Raw genomic sequence first — 14,222 nt, 5'->3', positions numbered from 1 at the left:
GGCACTTATTCACCTACCGACTTTGACATGCATGGCCGGGCCTCTTCGAAAATTCACCCAGCGTGCACAAGGCCTGGCCACACATGTAAAGGCCGGAATTTGCACGTGTAGGGATTTTAAAATTCAGCTGTAAGTTTTGAGTTTGCCATTTATGCAATTAGTTAATAACCCATTATAGGACACATTAATAATTAAAAATATAAAATGAGAATACACAGAGGATAAAACAGATTGTTTTTACTACCTAGCAAATGAAAGTTCAATTTAATTCAATCAGCCAATAAAATATATACAAGATTATTTAATATTTTAATTATAAGACCATTCACATCCATAAAAGGCTTATTAAAATTTGAGAATATCTAAGACAGGGACTAATTCAAAATTCATAATTCTGGCATTGTTTTAATTTTGCTTTATCAAAATTCATAATATTATAAATCACAACATGCTCTGAAAACATAATCAATGAAAGCTAGACATAAAGAATGACCAAAATCTGTTCTATCTTCAGATGTAAATTAGAAGATGTCAATACTCAAATAGAAGATTGTTATCCATTGCTTTCATTCACCTGAAAAGAAATAAAATAAGGTATGAAATTCTAGTTTATGTTAACATTGAAATAACCACAATGAGAGACATGAATTATGGCTGATTGGCTTACAGACCTTAATCTGCCCTGGAGATGACTCACAGTCAGAACAAATGTCACTGTATCCACCCTGCATGTGTTTGCACTGATATTTATCTATCATTATGACAGAAATTTTCAAACCTTTGCAGGAAGTGCAAAGTCTTCAGGCCCTTTTAGTCACAGATATTGCACCAGTTATAAAAGGGAAAGTATTCTTGCACTTTCCCTTTGAAAATTCTTCAAAGAAAAAGTACCCACAGAGATCTGTACCCATTTTGTCAGCAGCTAATTTTTCTGGTAAAAAAAAAATGCATGGTTTTGAAAATGCAAAACCTATGCATGTTGTTGTCTCCCTCTCTTAATTTCTCCTCAGTAACACTGCCATAAAATTGCACGAAAAAGAATAGAGGGTGAGACATTTTTGAAAAGCCTTTATATCCAGGACAAGAGCCAAATGATTTTGAAATTGCCCTCTAAAGCAGCAAACTGAGTCCTAGATTTATCAGTGTGTGTGTGTGTGTGTATGTGTGTGTGTGTGTGTGTGTGTGTGTGTGAGTGAGTGAGTGAGTGAGAGAGAGAGAGAGGGACTCTTCATAGGGCTCTCATATAAGTAAACTTTTTATACACTGTAGGAGACGGAAACTAGTAACTCAGCGTGAGGTTTTGGTGGTGGCCTAGGTTTTGAGGGATGTTTTACATGCACAGACAGAGGTACGAACTGCACAGTACACATCAGTGTAGACTGGATGTGATTTGGAGTGAGGAAATGTACACAAAGATGAGATTTTTACATTTTACTTTCAACCTAGCTTGATAACTAGGTTGAAAGTGCAATGTACAAATCTCATCATTGAGATTGCTGAAGACCTAATAATTAAATAGCACATTATACAATATATTGCAAACAGGGAAGATAACTTTATAATATGGATACATGCATCCCTATATATTTATAAATGAGAGATTGCAAACTGCTCTTGTGTTTTATAATTTGCACATATACTGTTATGAATGTGGGCCCTTATATTGCGGTAAGACTACTGTCGACGGGCAAGGCCTTGCTCACCTAGGACTCTTGCTAGAAGACTTCACCCTGGAAGCACGCGACCCCCCCAGGAGAGGCCCGTAGGGGTCCGGCCGCTGGGACTTAGGCGATTCCTCTGAGGACTGTAGAAGGTCTGGATGCAGGCGCCTCCTGCAGGTCGTGGGTTCCAGACGGCTGGCGCCTCCAGCAGGTCGTGACAGTCTTGAGGATGGAATTCAAAAGAAGTCCAAGTCCGGTCCAAAGTTCAAAATACCAGCGAGATCCAAATCCAGTCCAAGTGAAAAGCAGGAGAAAGGTCCGCAGCCGTACCAGGGTCGAGGCAGGAGAAGGGTCCAAAGCCGTACCAGGGTCGAGACAGGAGAAGGGTCCAAAGCCGTACCAGGGTCGAGACAGGAGAAGGGTCCAAAGCCGTACCAAGGTCGAGCCAAGAATCAGTCCACGGAGCAGGAGAGGAGACGGGATGACGAACAGGAACCAGGAGCCAGGAACACACTCTAGGCAGGAACCTCAATACTAAGGCAAGGACTGGATGCACAGCCCTTGCCTTAAGTACAGGAAGCGGAAGGAGGAGCTGTGGAGGGAGCCATGACACTTCCTGTCATGGCCCCTTTAAGAATAGCAATGCAGTCGCGCGCGCTGCCCTAAGGAGAGCAGGGGGAGGAGTCAGCTGGCCGCGGAGCCATGCTGCCGGCTCGGCACAGGCGGCGGTGAAGACGCGAACAGGCAGGGCAGGCTGTCCAGCAGATCCCCGGGGTCCACCTAAGTAATCCGGGTGAGTCCCCTGCTACTCCGGGTCCGTTCTTCGTCGCGGCCGACCGCGGCCGGCGGCCATGACACCCGGTCCCGGTCGCGGTCTTCCGCGGCCGATAGCGCTAACATATACATTGTTGACAGGTTAGAAAATATGCTTAATTGTACCCAGGAACAAGTGCATGCATGTAAAAAATGCAGAAATACATTTTTGTATTTATCAAGATAAATTCTGAGTTATCTGGCTAAGTAGTGCCACTAGTCTTGGAAATGTTGTGATTCCTCCCATGGCCAGAGCCATGGGAGGCCTCTTACATATTGTGGTAGGAGCCTCAGATGCCCTGGTTCCTGCGGCCTGGGCCGCCATTGTGCCGGCATGGCAGGAGCCGTGCCGGGGTTCTTCACGTGGCAGGAGCTGCCATGAGCTAGCCATCCTCTTCGCGGCCCGGGGGCCGCAGTCCTCTGTGTCCTTTGTGGCAGGGAGCCGCTCCTGTTCTTCTTTGGGCGGTAGGGGAGCCGCCTCTTACGTCGGGGCCTGCACAGCCCAGCTCCTGCTCCTCCCTGCTTCAGCGTCTGCAGGGCCGCTGTCCAGGGTCCTGCAGACTTCCTCTTCCTGCCATACTAGGGGCGGGCAAGCATCTCCTCTTCAGAGTTAAAGGGCCAGGAGGGAGTGGTCCCTCTGGCCCCACCTACAAGCTCCTCCCTGGGTGTTTCCTGCAGAGCCCTACAAATGGGCTCAGTCTTCATTTCCAACTTGCCTTTGCAAGGAGTGTTTCCTACTCCAGGATTCCTCGTCTTTCGCTCCAGCTTGACACTTTCTCTTGGGATCCCAATCCGTTCCTGGTCTCTTGTCTCCATCTTGATGTTTTCAGTGTCCTGATGTTTCAGTCCAGTCCTGATGTCTTCAGTGTCCTGATGTTCCATTCCAGTCCTGATGTCTTCATCCATTGTCCAGATGTCTCCAGCTCTGCTCTGACCCATCCCTCGTGGTCTGCGACCAGCCCAGCTGGGTTGAGTAGGGTGCGTAGTGGCCCAGTGGTCTGTGAATACCCCCTCTGGGATGTGTAGGGTGCTGGTGGGTCTTTCCATTCAACGGCGCCAGGGAATCTTCTCATCCCTCGTCTGAACTGCCTTGTTCCTGATGTCCTGACATCTTCCATGCCCGATGTCCGTAAGCCTGATGTCTGTTCTTCCCTGGGCAGGCCTCACTCTTCAGTGTGGTCCACGACTAGTCCAGCTGGACTGTGTAGGGTGCCTGAGGGACCTTGTCCACCTGCTCATCCCGTCCTGTCTCTGAATTTCCATAGTTCTGATGCCTTCTTGTGTGGTCCGTGATCAGCCCAGCTGGGCTTTGTAGGGCACCGGCGGGACATTGATTGCCTGGAGGTTACGGACTTTTAGCTACTTGATTTTAACCTTGTCTTGCCTTACCATGCCATACCTTGTCTTGCCATGCCATGCCTTGCCTTGCTTAGCCTGGCCATGCCTTGCCTCACCTGCATCTTCATCTTCCTATGCCTGAGTCTTCATCTTCCTCGCCTGAGTCTTCGTCCTATATCAGATGTCTCCATCCACCCTTAGCCTCTTTCCAGCCTGCCGCTTCTTGCCGTTATCCAGAGGTAAGTCTGAAAGGGCTTGGAGTGGTCGGAGGACCACTCAGAGACCACCATTGTGTTGGTGGCCTCACGGAAGTGTGCACGTCCCGGTGGAGGTCCTCAGTTCTCCAGTTCCTAGACAAGGACCGTCTCTCTGCAAGGGCACACAACTCTCATCCCGTGCTGGGGAGCGCCCCCTGGTGCTCTCTCCCATTGCAGCGCAACACGCAAGTACCAATTTGTCCGACTAAGTAGAAGCAAAGCTGCTCATTAGTTGGATAAGTCTTTAAAACGCTACTTAACCAACTAAAAAAGATTGCTGATAAGTCAGAAAAGGGCTGCTTATCCAGCTTCCCCAAGCTGGCCAAAAGTTCTTTTTGGGCCGAACGAGCCTTCCGGCGCGAACTCGCCGGGAATCACGTGACGCCGCGTCACTCGACGTGGCGCCGACGTCACATGCTTCTCGCCAAGGATTGCAGAAATGGAGTCCTCACTCCTCGCTCGATCACCAGGGAGTTGTGGTAAGTCGGGGGGGGGGGGATTAAGGAGGCTGAGGGGGTTTAAATTTTTTTTTTTGCACATATGGACATATACCCAACTCATTTAATTTTTTTTATGTCCATATTGACCGCAAATGGGACCCCCTTTGGACATATTGACATATGGACATAAACTTTTGCTCTGCACATCCCTACCGTCCACAGCAGACCCGTGTCCACAACAGACCCACTTATCCTCGGCACCCAGCATCCAGCCCTGGTTCGTCCTCCCTCGCGGCTGTGGGCAGCCGCCTATGCTCTCGTGACTCCTCTGCCATCCCCAGCTCCTCCGCAGACCCCTCTGTCTCCTGACAGGCCTCCCCACATGTGCAGTGGGGAGACACCACCATCCAGCACCATGCTGAGTTCTAGGCGTGCACGCATGCACCTTGCCGGGTTTTAAAGGGGCCGCGGCGGGAATCCAACCAATGGCACCGGATGATGACATCACAGGGACCTGGTATAAAAGGTCCCTGTGATGTCATCCCAGCCACTGGATCCTTGCCTTGGCAACAGGTTTCCACGCTTGTCGTGTGCTCATTGCTCATTCCTGGTTCATGATCCTGTCTATGTTCCTAGTTCCTGATCCTGTCTACGCTCTTGGTTCCTGGTCCTGATCCGTACCTGGTTCCTTCCTTGCCTTGTTGGACTAACTTCTGGCTTTGACACTTGCTACTCATTGACCACGCTTGGATTGACTTTCTGCCTTGACCCTCGCTACGTTTAAACCACGCCTGGATAGACTTCTGGTTTTGACCCCCGCTCGTTTGACCGCCTCACCACGTCTGCTGCCTGCCCTGATGCCAGCCTGATCTTTACTATGTTTTCTGGTATCTCCCTGGACTTGGCCTTTCAGGCTTCGGCCTACTATTATTCGGGCACTACCTGTCTTCGCCACTGGTTCCCCTTAGCACTCGGGTCTCTGGATCCCTGCGTAGTCCGGACCTGCCTCAGTCTTCCTATTACCTCTGCTGGTCCTTGGCTGATTACCACTTCATCTATTGGGAGTCATCTGATGGAGGCCCGCCTAAGACCAGCCAGCCCTTGCATCCATGGGCTCAACCTGCGGCGAACGTGGGCTGGTATTGGTGAAGCTCCAGTCAGCCTCCGTCACTCAGCCAGTTCCGCCTTCTGATGGTGGGGACCTGTGGGGCTTGCCCTGAGATTAGCATCAACCCCGCCTCGGGCAACAGGTTGCCAAGACCATGGACTCTGTGGAGCCTTCCGCCCTCCAGGCCATTCCGGGCCTGGCTTCAAAGATCCAGGAACAGCAGTGATTTCCAGAAGCATGGGCCTCTTCTGTCGAGCACCTCCATGCCTGGCTAGATACTCATGCTGGCCCTACAGCACAAACGTCCATACCAGACAGCCTTCAGCCTTTGCCCTCGCCCTCTAGGGCTCGGTTGGCCCTACCCGCTCCACCCCATTTCAATGGGGATCCCAGGCTCCGCAGAGGGTTTATCAACCAGTGTTATTTGCTGTTCACTCTGCGGCCGACCATCTTCCAGGATAAACTCACGAAAGTTACCTTCATTCTATCTCGTCTGAAGGGTAAGGCATTGGCATGGGCTTCTCCTTTGTGGGAGCATTCAGACTCTCTCCTTCAAGAGCTGTCTCGCTTTGTGGCTGTCTTCTGTTGGACATTCGATGACCCAGGGAGGCAGGCAGTGGCCAGCTCCAGTTTCCTACACTAGTGGCAAGGTCATCGAGCCCTCAACAATTATACGATTGAGTTCCGAACCCTTGCCACAGAATTGGATTGGCAAGAAGATTGCCTCTGAGCCATTTATCTGGATGGTTTGTCCACCCAGCTCAAGGAAGTACTCTCATAAGAACATAAGAAAATAAGAACATGCCATACTGGGTCAGACTAAGGGTCCATCAAGCCCAGCATCCTGTTTCCAACAGTGGCCAATCCAGGCCATAAGAACCTGGCAAGTACCCAAAAACTAAGTCTATTCCATGTTACCATTGCTAGTAATAGCAGTGGCTATTTTTCAAGTCAACTTAATTAATAGCAGGTAATGGACTTCTCCTCCAAGAACGTATCCAATCCTTTTTTAAACACAGCTATACTAACTGCACTAACCACATCCTCTGGCAACAAATTCCAGAGTTTAATTGTGCGTTGAGTAAAAAAGAACTTTCTCCAATTAGTTTTAAATGTGCCACATGCTAACTTCATGGAGTGCCCCCTAATTTTTCTATTATCTGAAAGAGTAAATAACTGATTCACATCTACCCATTCTAGACCTCTCATGATTTTATACTCCTCTATCATATCCCCCCTCAGCCGTCTCTTCTCCAAGCTGAAAAGTCCTGCCTTCCTGCCTTGAGGACCTTATTGATCAGGCAAGCCACATAGACCATCGCGATGGTCTATGTGGCTTCTGCGGATGCCCAGACAACCCACCGTGGAGCGTTCCCATTCACCACCAGCATCAGGGTCCACCACCAGCGGAACTCCACCATCTACAAAAATGGAAGAACCCGTGCAGCTGGGCCGAGGGTGCTTGTCTCCGGAAGATCACCTCAGATGGATGCATTAGGGTCTGTGCCTGTATTGTAGAGCTTCTGGAACCGCCTGCAGTCCTGTCCTATCCATCCGGGAAACTCCCGGGCTTAAGTTTGGTTGAGGTTATGAACTTGGGCACTACTTCTCTGGCCCCTCAACTGTGCTTGCCAGTCACCTTGACTTGGGACTCTCAGTCTTTCACCGTCCTGGCTCTAATTGACTCTGGAGCAGGAGGGAATTTCATCCTTAAGGACTTGGTGCACCTCCTGGTTATCTCCACTCGCTCTCTTGAGACACCATTATGCATTGCCTCTTTTCCTGGTGAAACATTCCCATAGGATCTCCCTAGTGATAGCATCTGTCCTTCTCCTCACTGGAGCCCTACATGAGGAAGAGGTTGAACTCTTCATTCTGTAGAAATCTATTCATATAGTGGTCTTGGGATTGCCGTGGCTTCAGCGTCACTCCCCCCCAATTTGACTGGGGAACTCTACAACTCACTGAGTGGATCCCAACCTGTCATCAGATATGCCTGAAGAAGGTGGGACCTCCTTCTGTGATTCCCCTGACAGTGACTGCTTCTGAACTTCCACCTCCATACGTGGATTTTGAAGATGTATTTTCTAAGAAAAAGGCTGATATCCTTCTGCATCTATGCAAGTTTGATTGTCCCATCGACCTACATGCTTTCGGTGCCCGAGACCTGCACCATGACTTAGTATATCCAAGAGAACCAGGTCAAGGGTTTCATCCACCCTTCAACCTCGCCTGTGGGCGTGGGCTTTTTTTTTCATCATGAAGGATGAGTCTTTGAGACCATGTAATGCACTTCTACTAGGTCTTCCATACACCTCACTAAGACCATTGCAGGTTCTGCAAAACTCAGCCGCAAGAGTCTTAACTGGCAAAAGTAAAAGAGATCACATCACCGAAACACTGGCTGAACTACACTGGCTTCCCATTGAACAAAGAATTCAATACAAAACACTGTGCACCATACATAAGTTAATATATAACGAACATGCAGACTGGTTAAATACAGCCCTACGTGTACTCATCCCTAACAGAAACTTAAGGTCAGCAAACAAAGCACTCCTAACCATTCCATCAGTCAAAACTGCAAGACTAACACAGGTAAGAGAGAGAGCACTATCACTGGCAGGACCCATACTATGGAACTCTATGCCCCTAGATTTAAGACTACAAAGAGACAGCAAAACCTTTGGAAAAGGTTTAAAAACCTCGCTCTTTAAACAAGCTTTTCAGAAAGAGAAGGGAGAATAGAAACCAGGGACAGGCAAAGCACAATCAATAAAAACATCCACACACACTGCTGTATTCACACACAGATCGATACTCTAAGGCTGCGGTAGAAACAGTGCGGCAGTGCCGAGCGCACCCTCATTCCCCGCACGCACAGTTCTCTTCATCTACTGCTCGATACTCTCTTCAAATTGCATGCAAATGCATGCCGCGGCTGCAAAGCGTTAGGCAAGCGTTAGGCCCACGCAACCCATTTTACTGTATAGAGCGCCTATACAGTATCCTGGGTTCGCGGGCCTAACGCTTCACGGACACGCTGGTATCTGTCATTTCAAATGTCATTTCAAATGACATTTGAAATGACAGGTACCAGGAAGTGGACAGTTATGTTCTCCGATGCTCAGCAAACTTTCCCCCAGCCCCCGCTCACCTGCCCTGGCCGCGTCCGGTCTCCGGTGCAGCCCCAGTCCTGTCCCCTCCTCCCGAAGCAAAAAAAAAACAAAACTAAAAAGTAGCAAGAGAGCGAGGGGAGAGACGGGCAATCCTAGGCTCGGGCCTGCTACGGTAGTCCCTTCTCCTCTCCTCCCAATTTCGGCGCTCAAGGCGGCCGGGTGGGCGTGCATTCATCCAGGCAGAGGGAGCCAGAGGCCGCTTTCGCCAACGGCTCCCTTTGCCTGGATGAATGCACGGCCCCCGCCGGCAGTGAATGAATGCCTGTGCGATTTTGGCGCTCAAGGCAGTCACATGCCGTGACGTCAAGCGTCATGACGTCACGCCTTGAGCGCCAAAATTGCATGGGCATTCATTCACTGCCAGCGGGGGCCGTGCATTCATCCAGGCAGAGGGAGCCAGCAGCGAAAGTGGCCTCCGGAGGCCGCTTTTGCCGCCGGCTCCCTTTGCCTGGATGAATGCACGCCCACCCGGCCGCCTTGAGCGCCGAAATCGCATGGGCATTCATTCACTGCCGGCGGGGGCCTGGATGAATTCACGCCCACCCGCCCGCTCCGGCCGTGGCCTGGATTAAACACGCACCCGCCGGCTCCCACCACCGCCGCCGCCTGGATGAATGGGCGCCCATCCGCCCGCCGGCTCCCGCCGCTGCCTCAATGACCGCACGCCTGGGGGATTCGGAAAGTGACAGGAAAGTGACAGGTATTTATACATATATATAAACAACTTACGCTGCAATGTTAATATGGAGGTCGTCCATGGTTTTTTACACTTTACTCCCTTTGGTTTTACCCCCATTTTTTACACTTTATTCCCGTTTTAATTTTCGAACACCACACTAACACCAAGTAGAGGGTAGGCGTAAACTAACAGGTTAAGGACGCGGCAAAATAGCGGGTTACAAAGGAGATAATCTGAGCGCGCGTCACAGTATCGGAGGGGAATAGCTAATTCCTTCATTATACAGCTAATTCGTTCATTTACATATCATATACATGCTGCGTGCGGAAAGGGTTATGCGTCTGTTTTAAGAAGTGCTAAGGATGCGTGAAACTGGAGACTGTATCGCTGGATCGCCTTACGCGTCCGAATTGTGCGCTCCCAGCACGTTACAGACGGGAAATCTTCAACCGCACGTTACAGTATCGACCTGTAAGTGTGTAGTTTTTAAAGGACAAGTCACAATTTTAAAGTTAATTCTGTAATAAAAAACCGAGATAGAGACATGGACATGATTAATTACATTTAACATTATTGATCACTAACTATGTTACCGAACCTTATGGCACTCTTGTAAATGTGCAAATCAGTGTCATTATTTTTATGTGCCTTGATGTAAACCGTTGTGACGGTATCCTCCAAACGACGGTATAGAAAAGATTTAAAATAAATAAATAAATAAATTGCCATGGCTTAAATACTATAACCCACAAAGACAAGTACCCCTTGCCACTGATCATGGAATTGTTCAATCACCTCCAGGGTGCCACCATTTTTACCAAATTGGATCTGTGAGGCGCTTATAATCTGGTCCGCATATGCCCTGAAGATGTCTAGAAGACAGCAATTAATACCAGGGATGGACACTATGAATACCTTGTCATGCCTTTTGGACTTTGAAATGCCCCTGCAGAATTTCAGCGCATGATAAACAAGATATTCCGCGACCTCCTATAAACTAAGGTCGTCGCGTATTTAGATGATATTCTCATCTTCTCCAAAGACCTTACTACACATCATGCTGATGTCCGCATGGTGCTCCAATGCCTTAAAGAGAACCATTTGTTTGCTAAACTCGACAAGTGCCTCTTTGAGCAATCAAGCCTACCTTTCCTAGGCTATATAATCTCTCAGCGAGGTTTCACAATGGAGCCAAGTACATTAAAAGGCATTCGAGAATGGCCTCAGCCTATGGGCCTTCAGATGCTCCAGAGGCTCTTGGGATTCACGAATTATTACTGCCACTTTATAGCTAACTACTCCTTGCTGGTAGCACCTCTCACGGCTATGATCTGTAAAGGCAGTGATACCAAGAATTGGTCACCTGAAGCCCTCGCTGCCTTCCAGAGACTTAAGGATGCATTCCTCTCAGGCCCTTGCCCAAATCACCCCTTCATTGTAGAAGTGGACACCTCTGCCATAGGGGCTGGGGCGGTTCTGAGTCAGCACTCAACCCAAGGAATTATCCATCCGTGCTCCTTTTACTCCCACGAGTTCTCCCCTGCTGAGCAAAATTACAGCATTGGTGATAGGGAGTTGCTCACGATTGAACTCGCCCTCAAAGAGTGGTGACCCTGGTTGGAGGATGCTCAGTTCAAGTTCACCATTTTCACTGACTATAAAAACCAAGCATTTTAGACATGCCCAGCATCTCAATGCTTGCCAGGCCGCTGGGCGTTATTTTTCTTACGATTTAACTTTGAGCTTCGTTATCGTCCAGCGGAGAAGAACCTCCGGGCGGATGCCTTATCTCGCTCCTTTGAACCAGATGACACTCCAGATGAACCTAATCATGTCATCAACCCCGCCTGTATCTGTCTGTCTGCCACCATCACAGCATTTTAGAGGGTAATGTCAATCATTGGTCTTAAAAAACCTCAAACCACCAAATTTCTAAATTTTATTTCTCAATAATATATTTTTTTCTTTTTATGAATTTGTAGATTTTTTAAAAAATTCACTGGTTGATAACTCTAGCTGTACTAATCTCATCCATTAGAAATCATAGCATATGTCTCTCTCTTCTAAATAAAATATCCACTGCACATTTTTTAGCACGATAAGGAAATTTCACTTATGCTTCCAGTCAGATAAGTGAAATTTCCTTATCATGCTAAAAATGTGCAGTGGACATTTTATTCAGAAGAGACATATGCTATATGAGGTTCTGAGGTCTTTTTCCTCCTTGATTAAACATACGTAGGAATATATGAAAAAGTATTGTATAATATAATATGTGTGAAGTTGTGTTTTTTGAAAATTGCTACAATGTCTGCCATTGAATTGTCCATAGGATTTATCCGCGCAATTGCACTTTACGAGTATAAATGGCATTTAAAAATTGCTGTGGTAGTATGGTACAGTTACGCACATAACTTCCTAGAAAATTCATTTACTAGCACATTTAGCCATGATGAGGATAATTTTCAAAAGCCATTTACCTGAGTAAACTGTCTCAAAACTGACCACCCTATTCATGGGTGTGTGCAGGAAAATTGCCCCCAAAACTTTTAAATCATTCGTTTTGAGCATTCAGAGGCTTATAGACCAAGTCCTTTAGGATACTTATACAGTCTTGTTATTGCTAAAACAGGCCTCTTCTCACTTACTAAAGGAATTCACTCAATAGATTGCTAAGTCCTTATTCCTCTCTTCTTTCACAATGCCTTTGTATCTGTCATTACTGGTCTCTGTTTCAAACTTACTTTCATAAATCAAACATATCCATCGCTCTCAGATTCTACAGAATTTTTCAGTATGTCTTTCATTCTCACCTCATTCCTCTAGAGAGTGTCTCTGCCCTCCATCACAGGTTTTTTTTCACTCTCTTTCCTAATCATGATCATTTTCTCTTAAGAACATAAGAGTTGCCATTCTGGGTTAGACAGATAGTCCATCAAGCCCAGTATCCTGTTTCTTACAGTAGGCCAATCTAGATTACAAGTACCTTACAGAATCCCAAATGGTAAATAGATCCCATTCTGATAACACCCAGGTATAAGTAGTGGATTTTCTCAAATCTCTCTGGTTATCTGGTTAATAACAGTTATCAGCTTTGTACTCATAGACCACTTCCTGCTCTACCCTTCTCCCTTGCCAGCATTAGGGATCATATGATAATCCTTCCTCTGTTCTTTTACTAGACTTAGGAATCTTATTGTATTTTTTTGTGTCAATTAGACTCTACAAGGTCGATTTTAAAACAATACCACGTGTGCCCATACCTGCACTTATCAGTGTGCGAGCAAGGATACATTGGAATTAATTGTGCTTATATTTGCGCACATATGTTTTAGAATGCCCCAGCCATGTGTAAGTATGCCTCTAATTTTAAGAGGTTACCCAAGCACTTCCAAAGAACCTTATTGACTTTTATATGTGTATATCAATGAATTTTAAAACATGCCCATGCAATGCACATTTCCAGTTTTGCAATTAGTCCACCAGTTTGTCCAGTTAATAGTTAGGTCTTCAGTCCTCTCTTGTTCTTCATCTTACCTTCCCTCCAGTTGACCTAGACCCCTTATTCTATTCTATAACTCAAGATCTACAGATTTGCTCCTCATCAGGCACAGCAGTAAAGTTATTCAATATCTAGCTTACGCGCACTGTAATCTTCGTTTTTAAAATTCAAAGTTACATATGTAAGTCTTGGCCACGCCCTGGAACACTCATGCCCCACTCATTCCCCACCCCTTTTCCATCCTGTATTACTTTCACATGCACGGGTACATATGCACATATTTTGCAGCTTTTTAAAATCTGCGTTGCTTGCACGCAACCTACAAACATGTGTATATGGGCATTTTTGCACTAGCAATGCTTTTAAAATTGACCTCTACAGTATGCTTGTTCCTAATGTGAAGCTGGATTATCATGTCAGGCTGCAAACATTAAATGGGGAAATAAAAGGTTTTTTTACTCCTGCAGCTATATTTGCCATTTTTTCCTGTTTATTCTAAGCAAGTGTTGATGATTCTGATTATGTCAACTGACATGAGACTGTGGGATAAGGCATTACTGTTTGCATGCTGTCCCTACATGAGGCTTGACAGAGTTACATAATCTTTAATGAAATACATGGAGATTCAGAATATATAATGGAAAAGTATATTGTACTTACTCTAGGAACATGTTGGATATATCACTGTCTGATTAACACATTGTGCTCTCAGTGGAGATGATGTTGATGATGAAAATCTGTATCCCCATTTACACTCAAAATTTACAAATGCCATATGTTTATAATATATTTCATTTCCAAATCGTGAAACTAATTGCAAATTATTTGCAAATATTTTTTCTGTGTTTAGAGTACATGGATCTGAAACATAAAAGAATATTATAATTATGAAGAAAACAAATGTACTGCTTTGGAAACAAAAAGTCAGAATAAATCAGGGGTAGACAAACATTTTGGCTCAAGATCAATTTGCTGAGGAGTCTGATGGGGAGAGTCCCCTCAGAGCAGGGAAGAGGTCCCTCTGGAATTGAGAATTACATCCCCAACTGTTCTTCAATCATGATTAAGGATGTGCTGTTGTTTTTTTAAATGTGTTTATTTTTATTTACTGCACACTAAACACAGGGAGGATAACTTTCACATCTATTTGCATTACTGCATGTGCATTTGTGAATAGGTGCTTGGAAATTTATCTTAGCATTTTATGGACTGCATAGCAGGAGCTAGGCGCTTTATGAAATAGCG

At 46.4% G+C, this 14,222-nt stretch overlaps 1 protein-coding gene across 2 annotated transcripts in view; it reads right to left on the bottom strand.

Moving 5' to 3' along the window:
* Positions 1-276: 276 nt before the first annotated feature.
* CFH (complement factor H) overlaps positions 277-14,222 on the bottom strand; it is a 633,102-nt gene continuing 619,156 nt past the window's right edge. For both annotated transcript variants that reach the window (XM_029617534.1, XM_029617535.1), the window contains 2 exons: positions 13,638-13,838; positions 277-574 (listed from right to left, as the gene is read on the bottom strand). In XM_029617534.1, the coding sequence (XP_029473394.1) occupies positions 13,639-13,838 (200 nt within the window). In that variant the 3' untranslated portion in view covers positions 277-574; position 13,638. The remainder of the gene's footprint in view (positions 575-13,637; positions 13,839-14,222) is intronic.

Source organism: Rhinatrema bivittatum, chromosome 10 (genome assembly GCF_901001135.1).
Source record: "Rhinatrema bivittatum chromosome 10, aRhiBiv1.1, whole genome shotgun sequence".
In the NCBI taxonomy this organism is placed as follows: domain Eukaryota; kingdom Metazoa; phylum Chordata; class Amphibia; order Gymnophiona; family Rhinatrematidae; genus Rhinatrema; species Rhinatrema bivittatum.
The sequence above is the reverse complement of the archived record's forward strand: the minus strand, read 5'-3'. Positions and strand labels throughout refer to the sequence as shown.